This window comes from Protopterus annectens, chromosome 2.part0 (genome assembly GCF_019279795.1).
Source record: "Protopterus annectens isolate FY-2018-M chromosome 2.part0, PAN1.0, whole genome shotgun sequence".
In the NCBI taxonomy this organism is placed as follows: Eukaryota; Metazoa; Chordata; order Ceratodontiformes; family Protopteridae; genus Protopterus; species Protopterus annectens.
The window spans coordinates 749,724,460-749,748,455 of record NC_056728.1 but is presented as its reverse complement, the minus strand read 5'-3'; the positions used below and the strand labels follow the sequence as shown (position 1 = coordinate 749,748,455).

General features: G+C 44.1%; 1 protein-coding gene across 2 annotated transcripts in view; it reads right to left on the bottom strand.

The window, feature by feature from the left end:
- The window catches only part of UGCG (UDP-glucose ceramide glucosyltransferase), a 396,521-nt gene that overhangs the window by 275,831 nt on the left and 96,694 nt on the right, over window positions 1-23,996 (bottom strand). For both annotated transcript variants that reach the window (XM_044061068.1, XM_044061069.1), the window contains exon 2: window positions 10,247-10,388. In XM_044061068.1, coding sequence (XP_043917003.1) covers window positions 10,247-10,388 — 142 coding nt within the window. The remainder of the gene's footprint in view (window positions 1-10,246; window positions 10,389-23,996) is intronic.

Sequence of the window (23,996 nt, the reverse complement as noted above, 5' to 3'; positions counted from 1 at the left end):
TCCCCAGGCGTAATCCAATGCATCTGTTGTCAGTGTCTGCCTGGCTGTGGGTTGAGTGAAAGGCTGTCCCTTGTTGAGGTGACAAGCTTGTGCCCACCATCGAAACTCCTGTTGTAGGCAAGGAATTAGTGGTATAACTGTTTCCAAACTTTGACAGTGTTGAGACCATACGCTTTTAGGTACCATTGTAGTTTCCTCATATGCAGTCTGGCATATGGAATTAGTAGTATGCAAGACGCCATGTAGCCCAAGGCCTGCAGAATTTTTCTTGCAGGGAGTTGGGTCTTTGTTGCCATTAATTGAAAATATTGAGTCAGTTGTCCTTGCTTGTCTGGCGTGAGATAAGCCATCTGGGCCGTTGTGTTCAAGCTGGCACCCAGGAATATTATCTGTTGTGAGGGCACTAGTTTTGATTTCTTTTCGTTTACTGTGTACCCCAGGCAACTTAACTTTTTTACGTACGCACGCCAGATGTTTTAGTAGAATGTCCTTGCTCTCTGCTTGAATCAGGCAGTCGTCCAGGTATGGGTAAATTTGAATTCCTTTTTGCCTGCAAAATGCAATTACTGGTGCCAGGCACTTTGTGAAGACCCTGGGCGCAGTAGATAAGCCAAAGGGCAGTGCAGATAATTGATAGTGCATTGAACCAGCTAGAAATCTGAGGTATCTTCTGCAATTTTGTCTGATAGGGACATGCAGGTATGACTCTGAGGTCCAAGGTCACGAGCCAAGCTTTCTTGCCCAGCATGGGAAGAAGCTGCTGTAGTGTCAACATCTTGAATTTCGGAACATCCAGGTAAGTGTTTAGTGTAGAAAGGTCCAGAATGGGTATCCAGGCTTTGTCTTTTCTGGGAACCAGAAAGAGTCTTGAATAAAATCCTTGTCCTTGTTCTTGTGGTGGTACCTCTTGAATAGCTCTCATGTCCATGAGTGCTGTAATTTGTTTTTGAGCCTCTGCCCATTGATTTGGTGGCAGATTTGGCATTCCTTTTAGCCTTGGCAAGGTGTGGAAATGGAACCTGTAACCTTGAGATACAATGTTGAGAACCCATTTGTCTTTGGTGATGCAATGCCAGTTGTGATAAAAAAGTGCCAGTTTTCCTCCTAAGGGGGCTGCCAAGAGAGAGCTGTTTGGCAGCTGTAGTGGAAAGTCATTGAGGCTGTTTTTTATAAGGTTGAGGCCTGTCTTCCCCTTCGTTCTGGCCTGGTGTGCCCCATTGTCGAGGTCTGTAAGGGCCTTGTGTCTGACCTCTACCTCCTGGACGTCTGTATCTGCCCCTTTGAGGTCTATCTGTGACTGGAAAGGACAAATTTTTTGTTGGCCAATTTCTGCTAAAACGAGGAGGCTGAACCTGCAAGAAATCTTTCACCGTTTGCATAGATTTTGCTTTATCCTCCATCTTCTTTAATGCCTCCTCTGCCTTAACTCCAAACAGTACATCCCACTGCAAAGGTGCATCCAATAATTTGACCTTAACATGATCTGGTAACGTATGTTCTTTTTTAACCAAGCATGCCTTCTAATGACAGAGCCTGTAACTGCTGCTCTACAGGAGGCCTCTAAGGAATCAAACCCACATTGTAAAATATGTTTTCCCACTTGTTCAGCTGCATGCGATAAATCCTGCATTTCTTTTAAGTTAGGAGGATCTGATTCTGGAAGCATCTTTTGTTTCAACTGAGACATCAAAAATTGCTGATATTTTAGCATGTGAAACTGGCAATTCAAGGTTCTCATTGCTAAAGTTGCAGACATGTATACTTTCTTTCCCCATCTGTCTAATGCTCTGGAATCTCTTGCTGATGAGGCCTTAATCCCTTTGGGTCCCTGAGAAATAGTTTCAGGGTCAGCAACAGGGCTTTTGTACAGAAATTTTTGAGAGTCAGGGACTCTGTAATATCTATCAGGTTTAACTGGGGCTGGGGGTAAGGAGTCCAGGTTCAAACTGGATTCAGTGTACACATCATCCACAATGTCTAAAACTGGCGGAATAGCAAGGGGTCTGTGTTGGGGCAATAAAAGGAAGTCTCCGAGTCTTTTCTTGAATTCTGAGTAATCCTGGCCTTCCCAATGGAAATGCTCTCTCATGGTATGTAAGGTCTCCGCAAAGGAGTAATCCTCAGAATCCTCATAAGGGGGTAAAGAATATCCTAGGTCCGAGGGAGAGTCAGAGGAAATGGACACCTGGTCAGAAGATTCATAGTCTGCATCCTGCCTGGGCCTTTTATCAGGAGGGGGATGGGACCCCCTGATCAGAGTGATCAGGTCCTCGGCCATTTTTAGCATCTGTTTCCTAGGCATGGAAGCCTGTCCTGGACAGATTTATGTCTGTTTCTTAGCCTTTAAGGGAGGCTTATAACAGAGGGTTTTAATAGTTAACTGGGTAGGTCTGAAAACACCCTCTGCAGCTGTGGAATGCTCAGCTACTTCGGTTTCGGTTTAGGATCATTAAACTGAAGGCCTAGTGCATCCGAAGGCCCAGCTAGCTCCACGTGGGAGTCGGAGGCGGTCTGTGGTTCTGTGGAAACGGTAGTCAGGGGCTGCGTAGGCACCTCGCTGAAAACCGGAGAACTGGTGACCGGCCTAGAAGAGGCCTCGTCATCCGTTTTGGGCCTCGGATGCCTGTCCTTGTCTTTGCGCTTTTTATGCATTGCGGTCTTCGGAAGTTCCAACGGCCTGGTATAATTGAATTTTCTACCAAAGTAATGTCGGGCAAAATCAAACAGACGTTTAATAGTGCGCTTGTTAAATCTAGCACAAAACCAACAACCAGTGACATCGTGGTCAGGGCCTAGGCATGGAATACAATAGGAGTGGAAATCCTTATGAGGTATTTGCTTCCCACAAGAAATACAGTTATTAACTTTTACTGACATCGGTCTGAGGCAAGAAAAAGTTTCCCCAATGGGGTACTTAGCTTTTTTAGAAGACTTTGGTTCTGGATTCGGAATGAAAATCTCAGGAGTCGGCTGACCGGCACTTGCAAACTGCTTCTCCTTCGGGCACCGCGCGGCAAGACAGACTGAAGAAAATGGCGTTGGCTGCATCTTATATACCCGTCGCACTGACGTCAGGGAGGAGGCAACAGCAACCGATGCCGGACCAAGACTTTGGAACTCTGGCAGACTGCGGGACCACCTGACAGCAGGATAACCCAAGTGTAATGACTGCAGCAGTGTAACACGATGAACATCTGGGCACTCTGATAGCCAAGGTTGCAGAGGTGCATACATTTTTTACCCCATCTGTCCAGAGCTCTGGAGTTCTTGTCAGAAGGAAGAGGATTCTTGGCAGAACTAGTCTTAGCTCCTTTAGGTCCCTGTGTAATGATCTCTGGGTCTGCAGCAGGATTTCTGCACAGGTATTTCTGGGAATCCGGTACTCTGTAGTACCTGTCAGGTTTACTGGGAGCAGGAGGGAGGGCCTCAGAGGCTAAGCTGGATTCATGGAAAACGTCATCCACCATGTCTAAAATGGGGGGGGGGGGGTGGCCAGGGGTCTGTGCTACGGCAGGTCCAGAAACTCTCTAAGTCTTTTCTTAGACTGTGGGAAGTCCTGAGATTCCCACTGGAAATGTTCCCTGAGGGAGTGAAGGGTTTCCTCAAAGGAAAGGTCCTCTGGAGGGGAGGCAGTAGGTATGGATTCCTCTACATGTGAATCCTCATAAGCAGTTAAGGGATGCTGTTCCTCTTCAAAAAATGAATAATCAGATTCCTCAGAATCCTGTTCTGTCAATTTCTGGAGAAGGGTGCCTTTTCCTTTTGGAAGTTGTGGCCTGACTACCCTGGATAAGGGAGATGAGGTCCTCCATCATTTTAAGCATTTGTGCTTGGGGTGGTGGAGCAGTAGCAGGATGGTGACTAGAAGCAGATTTCCTAGGAGTGGCCTGGCTTCTAGGCCTAAGAGAATCCATCAGTCTGAGAGAAACAGTAGTCAGATGCGAAGATGTCCTTTTTTGTCTAGATTTGGTAGTGCGAAAGGCCTCCTCGGAAGCCGGTGCCTGCATCGCGGCTCCAGACCCAAACAGGCAGAGGCAGCCAAAGGCTCGGAAGATGAAGAAGATTTCTGCGGCATACCAGACTCCAAAAGGGTCTCTGTAGACGCCTGCATGGATATTGAATCTGGTATCAGGGGCTGTGAAAGTGCCTCACTGAATTTCAGAGAGCTAACTACCTGCTTAGCAGTAGCATTGTCGGAAGTCTTAGCCTTGTGTGGTCTGTCTCTATTTTTTATCTCTATGTTTTTTTAGAATGTCAACAGATTGTTGCCTGACGGACGCCATAGCGGAATGCGAAGACGGAACACAAAAATAACTGTCTACAAAAAAAGAGCTCTAAGGCGAATGTTTCTCGCATTAAAAAGGGCACAGAACTGGCAACGGGGAACGTCGTGGTCTGGGCCTAAACAAGTGACGCAGTAAGAAGTCTCGGTGTGGGATCTGCTTTCCACAGACGAGACAATTGTTCAACTTTTTCAGACATCGGTTAGTGCAAGAAAAAAGGATCCCCAATGAGGTACTTAGCTTTAGACATTTTCAGCTGAAATTCAACTTCTGGTAGCGACCAACCGGCACTCATGTGAACTGCTTCTGCTACGGGCTCTACGGCAAGAAAGACCGATGTAATGACGTCGGCTGCCTTGCTTTATAGCACCGACGACCTGACGTCAGAATACAGGCAATGGCAGCCGAAGCAAAAAAACATTGATTTTAGTATTCAGTCTGGCAAAGGGCTACCACAGCAGGGATAACCCACAGGTGATGACTGCAACAGTGAAACATGAAGACCATCAGGACTTCAGTTTGCATAGAGGTGGTAGGTATTGGTTTAAGGGAAAAATGTTAGGAGAATTCTGAGTTGAGTGAGGATCAGGTGGATTTTTAATGCCAGAATTTAAGGGGCAGGACTTATCTTACTAATAAATAAAGTAGGAATTAAAGATAGAAGCAGTCTCTTGGGGTGTATTTGTGGGGCAGGGATTTGGAGAGTAGGGGTTACCAGGATGAAGTATTTGATGGATAGAGTGCCAGAATTTCTTGGGATTTAATCTTTTTGATGAGGGTGGGTTGTTATAAAAATCTTTTTTGTCTTTGTTATGTTGTTTTGCAAGGTTTCCAAGTTTTTATATTTCTGCAAGTTATTGGGGAGCTTAGTTTTTACCCAGGTTGTCCACATTCTATCTCTAGTTTTATCAAGGAGCAGGCAGTCTTAGTTAACCAGGGGCATATATTAGATTCGACACATATTGTGCATAAAGGAGCCAGTGAGTCAAGAATATTTAGAAAAGTTGAGTTGAATGTGTTTACTGCTTCGTCAAGAGGGAGACAGGTCAGAAAAGACCAATTAATTTTGGAGAAGGGATATTAAAAAGTGTTCAATATCCAAAGTCTTTATAACTTAAATACTTTGGAAGTATTTACTTATAAAAAGTCATGAATTGCAGATTTGTTCAGCTGATGACTGTCACAGTGTAAATGCTGCATCATTGCTTTCATTGCATTTTTCTGAAGAAGTCTACAAAGAGAAGTGGAAGAAAGTACTAAAAATCTTCTACTATTGAAAAGTTGTGTGTGCAGTTTTTAGCTCTGGTGTCTTTTGCTCGGCTTATTATTACTACTATGATAATCCAGCAGAAAATTAATGCCATAAATGCAATGAAGCTATCAGAATGTGACTATATGGAAACACCTCAGAAAAGCAGTTTCTTAACCTTCGTAACAGTCAAATATATGACATGTTTTTAAACACCTTTTCAAATTCTTGAGATACATTATATCCATTTACACACTTGGGTACAACATCAAGCTACATAAAAGGTTTCTTTAAAAGTGCTCATATTTTCAAGCAAATGGGGTGTGCTGAATACAGATACCCATGTGGCAGAGACACAATTAACTTATAAAACATAGCCTTTCCTTAGATTTGGCAAAATAGTTCCACTCCAAATTATAGTATCATTCAAACCATCTGGTAGGGAATTATTTTCTTCCCATCTCGGCCCTCTTAAATCTTCAAAAATCACTGGAATTGCCACCTTCACAAACTGCTGGGGTTGACGGAAACTATAGCTTAGATGAAAACTACGTAGTAACACTGAACTCAAAATCAAGTTTAATTTTTAAAATAAATCCCTGCAGACCTCTGACAATTAAATTTAACAGCAGCCAGGCTATTCTAGTCTGAAAGTACAGCTATTTTTTACAGTGTAAGCTGCTGTTCTGAAGTAAAGTGCGAGTCATCTGAACTGCAGACACCGCCAAAAACTTTATAAACTGAACTGCTGTCCAAGGTAAACTTAGGGTCATCAGGATTGCTGAGATCACAAAAAAGAAAAACTTATGAACAGATCTCAACCCTATGCACTAAGAAGTCAATAGAGAGACCATCTCCTTGTTGGAAAAGTTACCATTACATGAATAATAATCACAACAGTAGGTGTATGACCCAAGATCACTGCTGCAGGAATCACAAGAATGAATTCCAGTTAACCTCAGACTTGACAGAACAGCACCACGGTGGATTTTTTTTTAGCAGTGTGACATCATTGTGCAACTGCAAACATTAGTCAAGCCCATTAGAAGGAGTTCACTGCAAAGGGCAGAGTACTGTGTGCCCAGTCTTTGTTCTCAGAAAGAATGTACAGTTGTTTGAAGTACTTGTCATAACGATACAGCATTAACAGGTCACTGTAGCAGTAAAACACTGGTGTTTACTCATTATTAAAGTTATGTGCATCCGGACACCTTTTCTGCAGCTGTCTGTTTCCTACTGCTCGTGTCAGATAATGTACTAATAGGCGGAACAAAAATCTCAAAGAACACCTGCATGCATCTTATTCAATTCTCCAAGGGTATGAAACCTCTGTATGGTTACATGCTTGTAGTGAACAAAATACTACACCATAAAACTATATGCATCTATATGGCCTTAGATCATTTGGACTTGGTGGGTCCAATAGGGCACTATTGGACCCTGCTCCTCTAGGGGATCACACAACAGTCTATGACTGGTTGATATGTTAAAATAGTAGTAAATTATTTTTGATAAACACACACACACACACACACACACACACACTAAACAGTACCAAATATAACATAAAAAAATTACTCCCAGACAAACTTGTGAAATATCTGCATCCTAGTTTACAAAACATCATAACAGACACACACAATCTTCTAACAACTACAAACATAATGGAGGAAAGTGAAAGGCTGCATTTACTGGTCCTGTGACCTTTACGCAAACATCTGCTGTTACGAGGAGTACATGACACTGCTACAATATCTTACTTTGAGTAAGGTCGCTGTAGCACTATACCACAACATTTAGGAAAAATCCAAAGCAATACCGGGCAACCCATGTGAGATGGAAAGTTACATAATCTGATGAAGTATAGCCGTGCCAAAAACTCTGACAGAGCTTTTAGCTTGTAGCTTTTCTGTGAAAGTATAAGCAAGAGTCATCCTGCATCTCCTAATATGTCTTGAGCAGAGACTTTTTCTAAACTAAGTTGAGAGCTTCAACAACTTATTTTCAAATGCTTGAAATCAATTTGCTTGGGCTATATTACTGCATCAAGCATCCATGCTCGAGTCTTCTTGCATGTTTGCTTGCTGCATATTGCAGTGATGTTTGCAGGGTAACATTTTACTACATAACTCTTCATAAGTTCTTACTAAATCTAACAGTCAAGGAGACTGTTTAGAAGCTCAGCCACTTCACCCAGTACAGATGAGAGAACAATGTCCCCTGTATGCATACTGTCGACTTCCCAGCAGAGATGAGGGAATAAGAATGTCCCCCACAAGCAGGTTGTTCCCACATCTCCCAGGTTAGAAACTGCAAGCATCCGTTCAGCCTAGTTTTAAAGATTGCCAGGGTCATACGCTGCTTGATATGTAAAAACAACCTATCTCACAATCGAATATGTTGTTATACATACCCGTTATCCCATTTAGTGACACTGACGTGGTAGTACAGGTTTAGGTCTATAGTGCAAGTGTTTGCTTTACCACTGGTTCTGTTTAGGTGAATGTGTTCAACAAATGTTGTGTCATTAACACCAGAGAAGGCCTAAGCAGAGATCATCCCTCCATAACCTATATGACACATATGAGTACAGTGACACGGCTTTTAATGTAGCAGGGTAGCTAGGGATACCGAAGCAAAGTTATTCCATGACTGTGGCATCTCAGAGAAACACAAAAAGGTATTTTTATTAATTTTATATGAAATGCTCCGAGTTGCTGTGACCTCAGAATGAAAATAACATTTTCTTTTAATTCACAAGTGCTGTGGTTCCAAAACGCTAAATTCTGTTACAATACTAGAGGTTCGATAGTCTGTGTACTTTGGGGGGGTACTTTCATACTGTAGAAATCCAGAATATGCATTCTGGGGGGTGGATATAGAGAAGGTGTAAAGGATAAGCTGCAAACCTTGCAAAATAAATGCAACAAGGCCGTGCAGTGATCTACTGTATTTACCATAACAATGGACGAGCCACTTGGAAAAGCGTTGTTTTGTGACAGGCAGGCCTGGCACAGTAGGAAGAACAATTTAAATAGGGAACATCCAAAGCTCAAGAAGACATCAGGCCAGATAAGCTATATTCTCCTGCAGCAAATTCTCATGGTTTTGAGTGACAGTGCAGTAATGACACCAGTATTCAAACATCTACTGCTGTAGCAAGTTATTACACATCTGTACTTCTATCTTTGCTCTGGCGAGAGGTATGGAGAGAATTGCAGCAGATAAGCAAACTTTTCCAAAGCGGACTGCAAGCTACATTGTATTTTGCCAACATGTGCCAAACTACCCCACTGAAAAATGATGCTGTGAAATGCCATTCCAAATGGGGTACATATGCTCCCCATGGTCGCTTCAAAAATGTTTTCACTCTGGACATTTAAGCCATGACTCCAGGACCCGGACCTCTCTTGAGACTTCAGTTCCACAGAAGACTTCCAAGCCTCCCTGTTAGGCATTCCTCCAGATCTAGGCTATCAGGAATTTTTATTTCGTTTGGGATTCTTCTCAACAATTACCTACTACAGAAGGTTTCTGAAGGCAAGTACAACTGATATGAACATTATCAGGTTGTTCTGTTAGAATACCTTGTGCACTAGGTGCTTACCACTTTCCTGTTGTCCCAGTGTATAGACCGCCTTTCCATCTGATCTACAAATGGATTTTCCTTTAAGTTAATCAAGTTTCTTTTTTGTTTCTGTCCTACAGATTGTGCTGTTTCAATGAATAGTTGTCAGCTAAATGGTGCAGGATGTTATCAAAATACTATCTCTTACCCTTACTATAATCTGAAAGGAGCTTGTTCAGACTTCCATCAATGTAGGTGATGACTGGACCTTGAGACTGGACCAAGAGACTGGCTCCACAACCAAGTAAGAAGTCATTACACCTAGCTGAGACCTTAAAGTCAACAGTATGTCCTTAACAATGGATTACTGGAGTAACTACTTGAGCAAACAAATTCCATACAATACAAAAGAAAGATTTTGTGACCTAAAGGAATTAGTAAACTAGGACTAGAGACTCCTCAATGAAACTGAAAGAGTAACAAAACCAGTTTGAGGAATGCAGACTCAACCAGGAAATTTATGTAAACTCCTGGAGAAACATCAACAGCAAACTGTAATAAGCCTAAAACTTGCTCCTACACCCACACCCAGAAAGTCCTCAAGGGAGATGGTGTTCTTGTTATGCAACTGCCAGCCCAGTCCAGTCTCACCACTTCTAGGGTGCAGAATCATGGAAAATATGGAAAACACATCAGCCATCAAATATTGTACTACAGCTGTCACTCTAAGTTTTCATGATACATGCCAGGTCAACATCAAATATTGGAGAAAATCTCTAGATTGTTCCAGATGGACATTCAATTACAACAAAACAGAACACAAAGAGGGTTACTGAAGACAACGTCCAATACAGGTGTCCAACATATTCAGATTGGGCCCAGGATATTTCACACAGCAATGCACTCATTTGCACCACATGGTGATGCCTGGCATACAAAATTAGGAGGCAATCATCTCTACTTGGGGTCAGCTGTGACATCCCCCCTCTTTTGAAAAAATGGCTATTCAGACAAACATGGGAGAAGCTGACAAGTACAGAGGAATAAAATGGTGGAGAACCAAGATGAGGCCCTAGAAAAAAAAAGTTTGCTGTTTTCGGATTATAACATCACTATGGTACAGTGACATTTACTAAATGAACCTACCTTTGGATAATCCAGCTCAAAAAATGACTCTAAATTGTTGATTAGATTCGAGTCCACACCCTTTAGAGGCTTTAGTAATGACACACCTGGGAGCTTGCTATATGGCTGTTTGTCAACTGTCTTTTTATTGAGGTAAAGACGACTGTGAAGAAAAAAGAAAACATAACGTGTTATGGTGCTGAGTCAGGGTATATGTTTAACATAATGCAGCATAAAGGAGCACAGATTTATTTGCAACTGTTTTGAGAACTCAAGACAAAAAAATATTAACTTTTAATTCAGCTGAAGTTTTAATCATACTATTGTCTGTATTAATATGTATAAGTTAAACAAGTTTAGCATTTCTGTAGGTAACCATGGAAAAATATTTCCAGCTGTAATATGTTGCTGCTCACTTCATTTGATTTATAGCTTCAACTAATACAGTTTTAGTGCAAGTAATCCCCAGATAATTCACCATTTTCTAACATAATATTCACACAAGCCAAAAATACTGCATAATGTTGCTGTAAATATGACACCAATACTAAAACTATAAAATAATAAAGGTCAACAATGTTGTATAAACATGACAAAAACTAAAAATAATATACTGAACTTTTGGTTTAAACACTTTTACTGAATTATCACTTGTGACTCCGGCAAATTTACATTTATATAAAAGCAATCAAACTGTATTAACAAGTTCACATTTACAAAACATTATACTTCACATATAATGCTATACATCATACAGCCTAAGCAATTTTTTTTTAACATCTTTATTAAACCATCACTTACGACATAGGCAATTATATAAAATGAAAACAATCCATACGGACACAAACCTAGTTGCAAGCACAAACCAAACCAACACACTCCCAGATGCAAACATTGTACATCACTTATAATCTATCCAATCATTTTCAGTCAAAGATTACATAGCTCATTTAAGTCCTGCCTTCTTTCAAACCATATTCCTCCCCTGTATGTATTATTCCCACAAATAAAAGAAGTTACGTACTCACCATAACATTCTATGTTTGTTGTCCATCTGACCCTTCATTCTTACATATGGGTTTGGAGCCAATCCTAGACTCAGACTCAGCCGATTACAGAAACTCGAAGTCTCTTAAGTTGGCTCGTGGCAGGGTCGGTATCCCATCATGCAGTGGTATCAATCCTGAGATCTTGTTTGCTGCTGACTATAACAGAAAATAGCTATACTGTATCCTCAGGTAAAAGAGAAACAATAGTGAAAGGTCTCCAATATATAGGAAAGAGCAAAAATTTTCCTACCAGGTCCTCTAGGATTATATGGACGGGGGTAGGTGGGAGGTTCGTAAGAATGAAGGGTGAGATGGACAACAAACATAGAACGTTATGGCGAGTACATAACTTCTTTATGTTGTCCTACCTTGCCTTCATTCTTACATGTAGGACAGCGTCCCTAGCACCTTTTTCTTGGGTGGCTCACGGGAATGCACTCTTGAGCAATGTGGAACCAAAAGAAGCTCTGTCCCTGGAGGCCAAATCAACTTTGTAATGAGTGACAAAAGTATGTGAGCTGGCCCAAGTGGCGGCTGCACAAATACTGTCCATTGAAATTCTGGCTTGAAAGGCAGTGGATGTTGATGCTGACCTGGTTGAGTGACCTCTAATTTTGAAGGGGAGTTCTTTGTTATAGGAGGAGTATATAAAAGTTATGCATTTGGAAAGCCAATTAGATAATGTGATTTTAGAGACTGGCGTACCTTTTTTTGCCTCTGAAAAGGATATGAATAACTGATCTGACTTCCTGAATTCTTTAGTTCTATGGAGACAGGACTTAAGCTGTCTACGCACATCAAGTTGGTGAAGTTTGTATTCTGCCTTGTTGGTATGGTTAGGGGAAGAACACTGGAAGCTCAACAGATTGGTTAATATTAGATGGAGAGCAAATCTTTGGGATAAAGGATGGGTTACTTCGGAGCAAGACCCTGTCTTTATGGAAAATCAAATAGGGCAGTTTGACTGACCGCGCTTGTAGCTCTAAAACTCTTCTAGCTGAGGTTATACCTACCAGAAAAATTGTTTTCCAAGAGAGGAACTTTAGATCGCATGTGGAAGATGGTTCAAAGGGTGGTGAGGTTAAGTGCGATAGGGCAAAGTTTAAGTCCCAAAGAGGGACAGGTTCTTTAAATGGAGATCTCAGTAAGGAAGTGCTTTTCAAAAATGCTTTACACAGTATGTGCCATCAAGTTAGGTGTATGCTGTCCTAAGTGAAAAATGGAGATAGCTGCTAGTTGGACTTTAACCGTAGCAGCAGCTGAGCCTTGTTGGAAGGGTTCTGAAAGGAAATCCAAAACTGAAGAAATTGGGGAAGTGAAGGTGTCTATGTTTCTGATCTGCGCCCAGAAAGAAAATCTTTTCCATTTACTAGCATATAGTTTTCTGGTATAAACCTTATGAAAGGATATCAAAATGTGTTTTACTGCTGGAGTGAAATCCTGAAGCCTCACTAAAGTTGGAAGTGGAGCAACCAAGCTGTCAAGTTGAGGGTGTGGAGAGAAGGATGAAGCATTCCTGACATGTGTCAGCAGGTCTGGAACTGGGTCCAGAATCCATGGATCCTCCAGTAGATGAGGCCCGAGAAATGGGAACCAAATCTGACGAGGCCAATATGGAGCAATGAGAATCATCTTGTTTCCCACGGATTTTGCTTTCTGAATGACTTTTGATAGGAGGGGAAACGGGGGGGAAAGCATAAAGAAGTCCCTAGGGCCAATTGTGAACAAGTGTGTCTCTCTGTGTCTCCACCAGAGGGGGGGGGGGATTAGGGCAAAATAGCTGCTGCATTTGGCATTCAAAGGAGTGGCAAGACAACTGCAGCAAGGCTAGCCCCATTTGCGGAAGTTCTCTTCTGCTATGTTCTGATTCAAAGACCACTCATGAGGCATCAATATCGCATTGCTGAGCTTGTCGGCTATCACACTGGACTTCCCTGGGATGTACATTGCTACTAGAAAGTGTTGGGAAGAGATTACCCACTGCCAAACCCTCAGAGCCTTGACAAAGTGGGTATGATCTGGTTCCTCCCAGTTTGTTTACATACCATACCACTGACATACTGTCTGACTGGATTGCAATCCTCCCTAGAGGAAGAGAGTTGTGGAGTGCTTGCAGTGCCAGAAGTACTGCTCTCATCTCTAGAAAACTGATGTGCAAATGGGCCTAGTGTTCTTGCCATATGCCTTGGACCTTCTTTCCCAGGTAATGCCCCCCCCCCCATATGGGAAGCATCCGTGGTCACAGTAGCAACAGACTGATGAGGAACGAATGGTCTCCCGATGGTTAGCCTGTTGGATCGAGTCCACCAACGAAGATCCTTCTTGCAAGTTTCTGTTAATATGATTAGGCGAGATGGAGGAGGTTCCTCAAGTGACCACTGGGAGAACAGCAACCACTGCAGAATTCCCATATGCATCCTGGCTAAGGGAACGAGGGTTATGGTTGAGGCCATTGTTCCCAGTAGTCTGAGCGCTGTCTTTGCCTTGACCTTGTGTTTGGGAAGAAGAAGCAATATCTGTTAAGAGATTAGCAGTTCTGTTGGTGAGAAGGTGCACCATCATCGAAACAGTGTCTATTTCTGCACCTATAAAGGTATTATGCTGACAGGGCAACAACGCAGATTTTTGCAAGTTTATTGTAATGCCTAGCTGAGAACAAATTTGTAGGGTCATGCCTCTGGCCTGTTGAAGTCGATGCTTGGTGGTGACAGTTAGGAGCCAGTCATCCAGGTATGGAAACACTCGGAATCCCAAACATCTCAAGTGCACAGTTACTACTAGCATGCATTTGGTGAACATTCTGGGGGCTGTAGTGAAACCAAAGGGGAGAGCACGAAAAGTACAGTTGTGTACACTTACCATAAATGTAGATGTTCGAATGTATTCACTGTTGCAGTCATCACATTTGGGTTATCCCTGCCAGGGTAGCCCTCGGCTGGCCCGAACACCAAAGGCTTAGTATTTCTGCGTTGGTTGCTGTCGCTTGAGGACCGACATCAGGTCGTCAGTAAGGCAGCTGATGGCAATCACATCAGTTTTTCTTGCCCTAACCTGTCAGGAGCTCGCCAACGTAGGAGGCCAGGTTCTGGTGGAAGAACCCTACCAGTAGAAAATAAATACCAATATGTCCCTTGTAAGGAAAGAAAGAGAATAAAGGGGGATGGAGGGAGGGAAACCAAGACTGCAACAGTGAATACACTCAAACATCTATATTTATGGTAAGTGTACACAACTGTACTACGTTCTTCGTGTTTCACTGTTGCAGTCATCACATTTGGGTAGATTCCCAAAGCTGACGAAATGGGTGGAGGCAGTCAAGGAAACTAGGGGCTGGCTAGGATGCCCTGCAAGACTGCAGAGGCAAACCCTGCCTTGGATTTGGAGGAGAGAGACAGGTGGTAATGTTTGCTAAAAGTGTGAACAGATGTCCAGGTGGCAGCCTCAAGGATGTCCCTGGTGGGGACTCCTCTTAGGAAAGCTGCAGAGGTGGAGGCTGCTCTGGTGGAGTGTGTCCAGACTCCCTTGAGGGGAGGCTTTCAATGTTGTTTCTAGCAGAAAAAGATGCAGTGTGCTTGGTTTGCTTGGAGATGACTTTGCTGTCTGCCCTTGTAGCAAAGCTAACCAGCAACTGATCAGACTTTCCAAAGGATTTAGTCCTGTCCAGATAGAATCTGAGCTGTCTGTGCACATCTAAAGAGTGAAGAATCTTTCCCCCTTGTTCCGGGGATTAGAAAAGAAGGTGAGCAGATGAATGGATTGATTGAGAGCCACACTGGACACCACCTTGGGCATGAAGGATGGGTTACTTCTGAGGGATACCCTGTCTGTAGGGAAGATGATGAAGGGTTCCACAGCCATGAGTGCTTGCAGCTCAGAGGCTCTTCTGGCTGAAGTGATGACCAGAAGGAAAACAGTCTTCCAAAAGAGAAATTTTAACTCTGCAGAAGAAGCTGGTTCAAAAGGGGGCAGGGTGAGCTTTTATAAGACAAAGTTAAGGTCCCAAGCTGGCGTTGATGCCTTTCTGGGGGGCCTCAAGTTGCTAGCCTCTCTGAGGAACTGTTTGATCAAAGGGTGTGAGAAAAGGGGCTGCTCAGTGGGAAAATGAGCAGAAATAGCAGAGGCATGAATTTTTATAGAGGACAAAGATACCACTGTATAGTAGGTCAGCTAAGTAATCCAGGATGAGAGGGACAGAGGACTGTGCCGTATTGGCCCCTTAGCCTGGATCCAGGTGCAGAACCTTTTCCATTTATCTGCATAAGACTTTCTGGTGCTTAGACATCTGGCCTCAGGGATAACATCCAGAACCGGTTTACTTAGAATGGCAGATTGGTTCAGGGTTAAGGAATAAGCCAAGCTGCCAAACTGAGTGTCTGCAATTTGGGATGCATGAATTTCCCCTTCCCTCTGGGTCTGGAGGTTTGGAATCTGAGGAAGATGCCATGGAGGCAGCGGGGACAGGCTGCGCAGCAAGGGGTACCAGTGTTGTCGGGGCCAGTCTGGAGCTATAAGAAAGGTCCTTGGTTTTTCCTCCCTTAATTTAAGCAGTACCCTGGGGATGAGAGGTAGGGGAGGAAAGGCATAGACCGACAGATTGACCCAGGGGAAGGACAGGGCATCCACTTTCCAAGCCATGCAGTGATGCTCCCTGGAGCAGAATTTTCTGAGCTGATGGTTGGTGTGGGAAGCAAAAAGGTCGACCTTTGGGGTTCCATATTTCTGAGTTATTAGGATGAAGGTACTTCTGTTGAGTTGCCACTCGTGTGGGTCCAGAAGGTTTCTGCTTAACTGGTCTGCCACAGAATTGAGAGCGCCTGGTAGGAACTGTGCTAACAGATGCAGTTGCATGGAAGAAGCTGTGAGCCAAAGGGTCATGGCCAGCCTGCATAGAGAGTAGGAGCGAGTCCATCCCAGCTTGTTGATGTACCACATTACAGTGGTGTTGTCTGTTTTGATCAGGAAAACCCCTGGAGAGAGAAGGGGTTTTGAAAGCTATCCATCCATTGGCCCTGTATGCACCTGTCATCCAGGTGTGCAGCCCAAGTGTAGTCTGATGCATCTGTGGTGAGGGTCTGGGCGGCGGGGGCTGGGAAGAAGGACAGTCCCTTATTGTGGGAACATGCTGTTGCCCACCAAATAAATTCCTTGCTGAGGCAAGAAATTATAGGTAGAAGAGTTTTCATGTCTTGAGAGTGTTGACACCAAAGGCTTTTTAGGTACCATTGAAGTTTCCTCATGTGCAGTCTTGGCACATGGAATGAGTAGTATGCAAGATGCCATGAACCCCCGACCCCTTGCAGGATTCTTCCTTGCAGATAGCTGGGGCCTGGTGGCTACTTGAGAGATGTAGGTTGTCAGGAAAATTTGTTTCTCTGGTGTAAGGAATGCCATCTGGGATGCTGTGTCCAGACTTGCTCCCGGGAAGATTATCCTTTAGGTGGGCAACTGTTTGGATTTCTTTTAGTTGATTGTGTATCCTAGGGAGGTTAGTCGTGTCTTTATAAAGGCCAGGTGCTTGAGCAGCTTTTCCTGTCTGTCTGCCTGAATAAGGCAGTCGTCCAAGTATGGGTAAATTTGAATATTTCTTTGTCTGCAAAATGCAATGGCTAGAGCTAGACATTTTGTAAAAACTCTGGAAGCAGCAGATAAGCCAAAGGGAAGCACAGAGAACTGAAAATGTTGAGATCCTGTCCTGCAGCGAAGATATTTCCTGCATGATTCCCCGATAGGAATGTGGAGGTAGGCCTCTTTTAGATCTAGGGTGGCTAGCCAAGCGTCCTTGGAGAGCATGGGCAGCAGCTGCTGGAGGGTGAGCATTTTGAATTTTGGTATCACCAGGAAGGTGTTTAGAATTGATAGATCTTGGATGGGGCGCCAGGTGCCCTCTTTTCCGGGCACCAGAAAAAGTCTGGAGTAGAAGCCTTGGCCCATCTGTTCTGCAGGAATGTGCTCTACTGCTCTCATAGAGAGAAGGAAAAGGATTTGATTTTGAGCCTCTGCCCACTGATTTGGTGGTAGATCTGGGAACCCTTTTGGGGTTGGAAGGGTATGGAAGGAATATTTGTATCTCTCTGAGACACAATGTTCAGAACCCATTGGTCCTTGGTTATGGTGGCCCAGGTGCTTGAGTTTTCTCCTAGGGGTAAGTGAAGGTGGGCGGGGGGGGGGTGGGAGGCGAGTCATTGTGAGTTCTTACCATAAGGGGTGGCTTAGAACTCCCTGGTTTTGAAGTGGAGGTAGTCCACTACTTAGATCTCTGCATTCCCTGGGGCTGCTGTCTGGGTGGTCTATTTTCACGGGGCCTAGGCTGGGCTGGTTTACTCGATGCAGGAAAGGACCAGTGCTTAGAGGGACAATGCCTGCTGAACCTAGGGGGCTGGACTTGTAAGAAATCCTTAACTGTTTGCATAGATTTTGCTTTTTCTTCCATCTTTTTTAAGACCTCTTCTGCCTTAGTGATAAATAAGTTATCTTTGTGCAAGGGGGCATCCAACAATTTAGATTTGACATGGTCTGGCAGGGGTTGTTCCTTAAGCCATGCATGTCTTCTAATGACAGATCCAGGGACTGCTGCCCTGCAAGAAGCTTCTAGGGTGTCAAAACCACAGTGCAAAGTGTGTTTAGTTACTTGGCTTGCAGAATGCATTAAATCTTGTAAATCTTTAGATTCTGTCCAAGCAAGAAGGGAAGACATTTTTTGTAAGGAGTTCCAGGGTATGTTGCTGAAATTTCAGTATATGGAACTGACAGTGTAGTGCCCTGATAGCAAGGGAAGCTGAGGTGTATACTTTTTTGTCCCATCTTGCCAAATGCTTGGGGACCCTGTCTGAGGGTGTGGGATTCTTAACAGAGGTTGCTTTAATCCCTTTTGGCCCTTGAGAAATAACCTCAGGGTCAGCTGTTGGGAGTTTTAAAAAGATATGTGTGAGAGTCAGGGACTCTACAGTACCTGTCTGGTTTTCTGGGAGCAGGAGGTAGGGCATCAAGAGTCAAGCTGGATTCAAGGAAAACATCATCTACAACATCCAGGACTGGGGGGGTGATGGCCAAAGGTCTGTGTTGCGGAAGATCTATTAATTCCCAGAGTCTCTTTTTAGATTGAGGGTAGTCCTGACTCTCCTATTGGAAATACTCCCTTAAAGTATGCAGGGTTTCCCCAAAGGAAAAATCCTCTAGGGGAGAGGCTGAAGGAATTGAGTCCTCTGCATCAGAATCCTCATAAGTGGAGAGGGGTTGCAAGTCTTCATAGTCAGATGCATCGGATTCATCTGACTCTTGTTCAGACAAAACTACAAGGGACAGATCTCTTTTCCTTTTTGAGGGGGTAGCTTGGCTTCCCCTGATCAACATAAGGTCTTCCGCCATTTTAAGCATTTGAGACAGAGGTAAGGTAGCAGCCGCCTGAGAGTGGGTCGTCGGTTTGTTGGGTGTGGTTTGAACCCTAGGCCTAAGAAACTGTCGTTTTTTGAAAGAACGGTAGTCACAAAAGAAGATGTTTGTGTCGAGATTCGGTAGTATGAAGGACTTCCTCGGAAACCAGTGCCTGCTCAGCGGCTCCGGACCCATCCAAGGTAGAGATGTGTGCAGGATTCTTTAGTCAAAGAAGAGTTTTGCGGCATACCAGACTCTGAAAGGGCCTCGGTAGCGGCCTGCGAATCAACAGAAGCGGGCATCAGGGGCTATGAAAGCGCTTCACTGAGTACCGGAGGAATGACAACTAGCTTAACGGAAGTGTCTTCGGTAGGTTTGGACCTGTGCGGTCTGTCTCTTGTCTTTATCTTTACATTTTTTCGGAAGATCTGCTGTCGGGTGGCTTACTGAAGCCATATCGGAATTCGAAGACTGTAAACGAAAATATCTGGCTACAGTAAGGGCCCGACGACGGATAGTTCTGGCGTTGAACAAAGCACAGAAGCAACAACAGGGGAAGTCGTGGTCTGGGCCTAAACAAGTGACGCAGTAAGAGTGGAAGTCTCGGTGTGGTATTTGCTTTCCACACGCAAGACAATTGTTAACTTTTTATGACATCGGTTAGTGCAAGAAAAAAGGATCCCCAATGGGGTACTTAGCTTTAGAAGACTTCAAATTCAGTTCGGAGATGAAAACTTGGGTAGTGGCCGACAGACACTCATGCGAACTGCTTCTGCTTCGGGCTCCACTGCAAGAACGACTGATGTAATGGTGTCGGCTGCCTTACTTTATACTACTGACTACCTGACATCAGTCCTCAAGTGACAGCAACCGACGGAGAAATACTAAGCCTCTGGTATTCGGATTGACCGAGGGCAACCCTGGCAGGGATAACCCAAATGTGATGGCTGCAACAGTGAAACACGAAGAACATCTGATAGTGACTGGCTCCCAACTGAAATGTAAGTGACTCCTCGATGCTCTGTCCATTTTTATGTGGCAGTACACATCTTGGAGGTCTATGGAGCACATCCAATTGTCTTTCCCTAAAAAGGGAAGTATCAAATGCAGTGTCACCATTCGGAACTTGGACTTCTTTACTGATTTGTTTAGTTTGCTGAGATCCAATATGGACCTCCAGTCTTGGTACTAAAAAGAATCTTGAGTAAGTTCTGAATCCTATTTGGTCTGTGGGGATGGTTTGGATGACTCTTTTGTTTAGCAACTTTTGGATTTCCATGGTTGCTTGATCCATGAGATAAGGTGGAACATCTGGGATTTTTCTGGTTGGAGAAGGGGGGGTAGGAATATGGAGTATCCTCTGGATATCATGTTTTGTACCTACCTGTCTTTTATATTGTGCCACGCTTCTGGGTACAAAGATAAACGTCCCCTGACTGGCTCCAGAGTAGCACAGTCGGGCATCCTTTCAAGAGCGCTGATAGGGATGTCCACGTAAAGAATCACGGTCACCCGGGTTTTGTGGGCTCCCTCTGCCTCTAGGACGGCATCTACAGTTATTTCCTCCCCCCCTGACTCTGGGGAAGGAATCACCTCATGCATCTGGGAAAAATCTCTTGGATTTCTTGAACCACATCGTCCCGCCTTTCTGCTCGTTAGGGTAGGGATGGAAAAACATACTCCATCGGCAGAGAGTTTTCCCTTCCTGCTTGCATCTGGTGAGTGTATCCTTAACTTTTGGTCCAAAAAGTGAGGAATCATTAAAAGGGGCATTAGCAAAGGTAGCCTTAACTGGTTCCGCAAAGTTACACAACCGCATCAATGTCTCCTCAGGGAAACTCCTGAACCCGGTACGCTATCTGCTCTATCTGCTGCGTATGACATCAGTCTCATGGAGGAATTCATTATGGACTTTAAGGTGGATAAAGTACAGTTTTGTACCTACCATAAATGTAGATGTTCGAGTGCTCATACAGCTGCAGTCCTTACAGATGGGTCCTTACAGATGGGTTATCCTGCAGTCAGGCGGTTCCTCGGTCGGCCGAATTCCAAAGTCTAGGTCCGGCGTCAGTTGTCGTCGCTTCTTCCCTGACGTCAGTGCGGCAGGGGTATAAAAGTGGCAGCCAACGCCATTTTCTTCAGTTTTTCTTGCCCCAAATGTCAGGTGCCCCCAGAAGGAAGGCAAACATAATGTTATGCAAAGATGCAATGATGATAAATCAAAAACAGTAGTTGCAAGCAAATACACCATAAAAGAATACCCCAAAAAGGTTATATGATAAGGTGTTTGTTATAAGGCCTGTCCTAAGAGGGGATGGAGGGAGGGAAACCTGGACTGCAGCTGTATGGGCACTCGAACATCTACATTTACGGTAGGTACAAAACTGTACTATGTTCATCGTGCATACAGCTGCAGTCCTTACAGATGGGTAGAATCCCAAAGCTAAGTAAGGGTGGTAGGCACTAAGTGGAACTAGGAGGGGCTAGGATGCCCTGCAGGACTGCTGTGGCAAAGCCCGCTCTAGATTTTGAGTATAATGGGAGGTGATAGTGCTTGGAGAAAGTGTGCACTGAACTCCAGGTGGCTGCTTCCAAATGTCCTTGGTAGGGACCCCCTGAGGAAGGCTGCAGAGGTAGCTGTGGCTCTGGTGGAGTGGGATCTGATGCATGCAGGCACAGTTTTTCCATGAAATGAGTAACAAAAGCGTATGCAGTGGGCTATCCATTTTGAAATTGTCTGTTTGGAAATGGCCTTTCCTTGAGCACCTGCAGCAGAGGACACAAAGAGTTGCTCAGATTTCCTGAATGGCTTTGTCCTGTCCAAATAGTAACGAAGTTGTGAATGTCCAAGGAATGTAGTAGTCTTTCCCCTTTGTTTTGTGGATTAGGATAAAAGGTAGGTAAGTGGATAGTCTGATTCAAAGCTACACTGGATACTACCTTTGGCATAAAGGTAGGATTGGTTCGTAAGGAAACTCTGTCCAGATGGAAAATGATGAATGGTTGCACAGCCATGAGGGCCTGTAGCTCCGAAACCCTGCGTGCTGAGGTGATAGCCAGAAGAAGGGCTGTTTTCCATGACAAGTATTGTAGCTCTGTTGAAGAAGCTGGCTCGAAGGGAGGAAGAGTCAGCTTTTCCAATACAAAGTTGAGGTCCCAAGCAGGGACTGGTGGTTTCCTTGGGGGTTTTATATTCTTTGCCCCTCTGAGGAATTGCCTTAAGAGAGGATGAGAGAATACAGGAGGATCTGTGTTGTATTGTGCAGAAATGGCTGAAGCGTGGATCTTGATGGAGGAGAAGGAAAGTCCATTGTTTAACATCTCAGCTAGGTACTGTAAAATTTAAGGTATATTTATTACCCAAGGATTCTGTCCCTTTTCTTGATTCCAGGCACAAAATCGTTTCCATTTGGCAGAGTAGGCTTTTCTAGTAGAAGGTCTTCTGGCCTCCAAGATGACATCCTGCACCTCCTTGGAGAGGAGAATCTGTTGGGAAATCAAGGAATTCTCCATGCAGCTAGATTTAGGGTTTTGAGATAGCTGTGAAGGGTTTTGTAGTTGTGCTGGGACAACAAAAGAGGGACTAGAGGTAGGATCCATGGTGGGGGACGAGTCAGGCTCTTCAGGAGCGGATACCAGTGTTGTCTTGGCCAGTCTGGAGCAATGAGAATCATATTCAGCCTCTCTGCTCTGGCTTTTAATAAAACTTTGGGCAGCAGAGGAAGAGGCGGGAAGGCATAGACTGTCAATGTTGCCCAATTAAAGAAAAGTGCGTCCACTTTCCAGGCCTGTGGATGATAGGTCCTTGAACAAAATTTTTTCAACTGCCAATTTCTGTGGGTAGCAAAGAGATCTATGTCTAGCTGTCCCCATGCCAGAGTTATCTTTGTGAAAACTTGAGGATGCAACTTCCATTCGTGTGGATCTGTCATATTTCTGCTTAGGTTGTCTGCCAGTGTGTTTTCCTTCCCCGGCAGGAATTGTGCCTGTAGTTGAATTTGCAATTCCAGTGCTGTGTTCCATAGGGTCATGGCTTGCCTGCACAGGGGGTATGAATGAGTTCCCCCCTGTTTGTTTATGTACCACATCACTGTGGTGTTGTCTGTCCTTATCAATAGCTGGCCTGGATGCAGTAGGTCTTTGAAGGTCATAATAGCATTTTGCACGGCTAGCATTTCCTTTTGGTTGATGTGAAGGTGCTTCTCTTTTCGGGTCCATTTTCCCTGAATGCACTGATCTGTCATGTGTGCTCCCCAGGCATAGTCTGAGGCATCTGTTGCGATTATTTGAGTTGCTTGAGGTACACAGAAAAGAAGACCTGTGTTTCTTTGGCAAGCTTGAGCCCACCACAAAAATTCCTTCTGAAGGCATGGAATGAGTGGTATAACTGCTTCCAAGCTGTGGCTGTGTTGAAACCATAAGTTTTTTTAGGTACCATTGAAGTTTCCTCATATGCAGCTTTGCACATGGGATTAGTAGGATGCAAGATGCCATGAATCCCAGAGTCTGCAGGACTTTCCTTGCAGTTAGCCTGGTGAAAGTTGCCATTTTTCTGAAGTATTGAGACAGTTGCCCTTGTTTGTCTGGCGTGAGGTAGGCCCATCTGGGTGGTTGTATTCAAGCTGGCACCCAGGAAAATTATTTGTTGAGAGGGTATTAGTTTTGATTTCTTTTTGTTGACTGTGTATCCCAGGAAGTTCAACAGTTTTATTACAAACTCCAGGTGCTGCAGTAGTATGTCCTTGCTGTCCGCTTGGATCAGGCAGTCGTCCAGATATGGGTAGATTTGTATCCCTTGTAGTCTGCAGAAGGCGATTACTGATGACAGGCATTTCGTAAACACTCTGGGCGCAGTAGATAAGCCAAAGGGCAATGCAGAGAATTGGTAATGGGTTGAACCTGCAAGAAATCTGAGGTATCTTCTGCAATCTTGTCTGATAGGGACATGCAGGTATGCCTCCTTGAGGTCCAACCAGCCAAGACTCCTTGCCCAGCATGGGAAGAAGCTGCTGTAATGTGAGCATCTTGAATTTTGGCACCTGTAGATACGTGTTTAGGATGGATAGGTCTAAGACAGGTCTCCATTCTTTGTCTTTCCTTGGAACCAGGAAAAGTCTGGAATAAAACCCTTGACCTTGTTCTTTTGCAGGCACCTCTTGAATTGCTTTCATGTCCATGAGAGCTGAAATTTATTTTTGTGCCTCTGCCCTTTGATTTTGTGGCAGGTTAGCATGCCTCTCATTTTTGGAAGGGTGTGAAAGTGGAACCTGTAGCCTCTGTCTATAATGTCCAGAATCCATTTGTCTTTTGTAACAATATGCCAATTTTTTGAGAATAATGTCAGTTTTCCG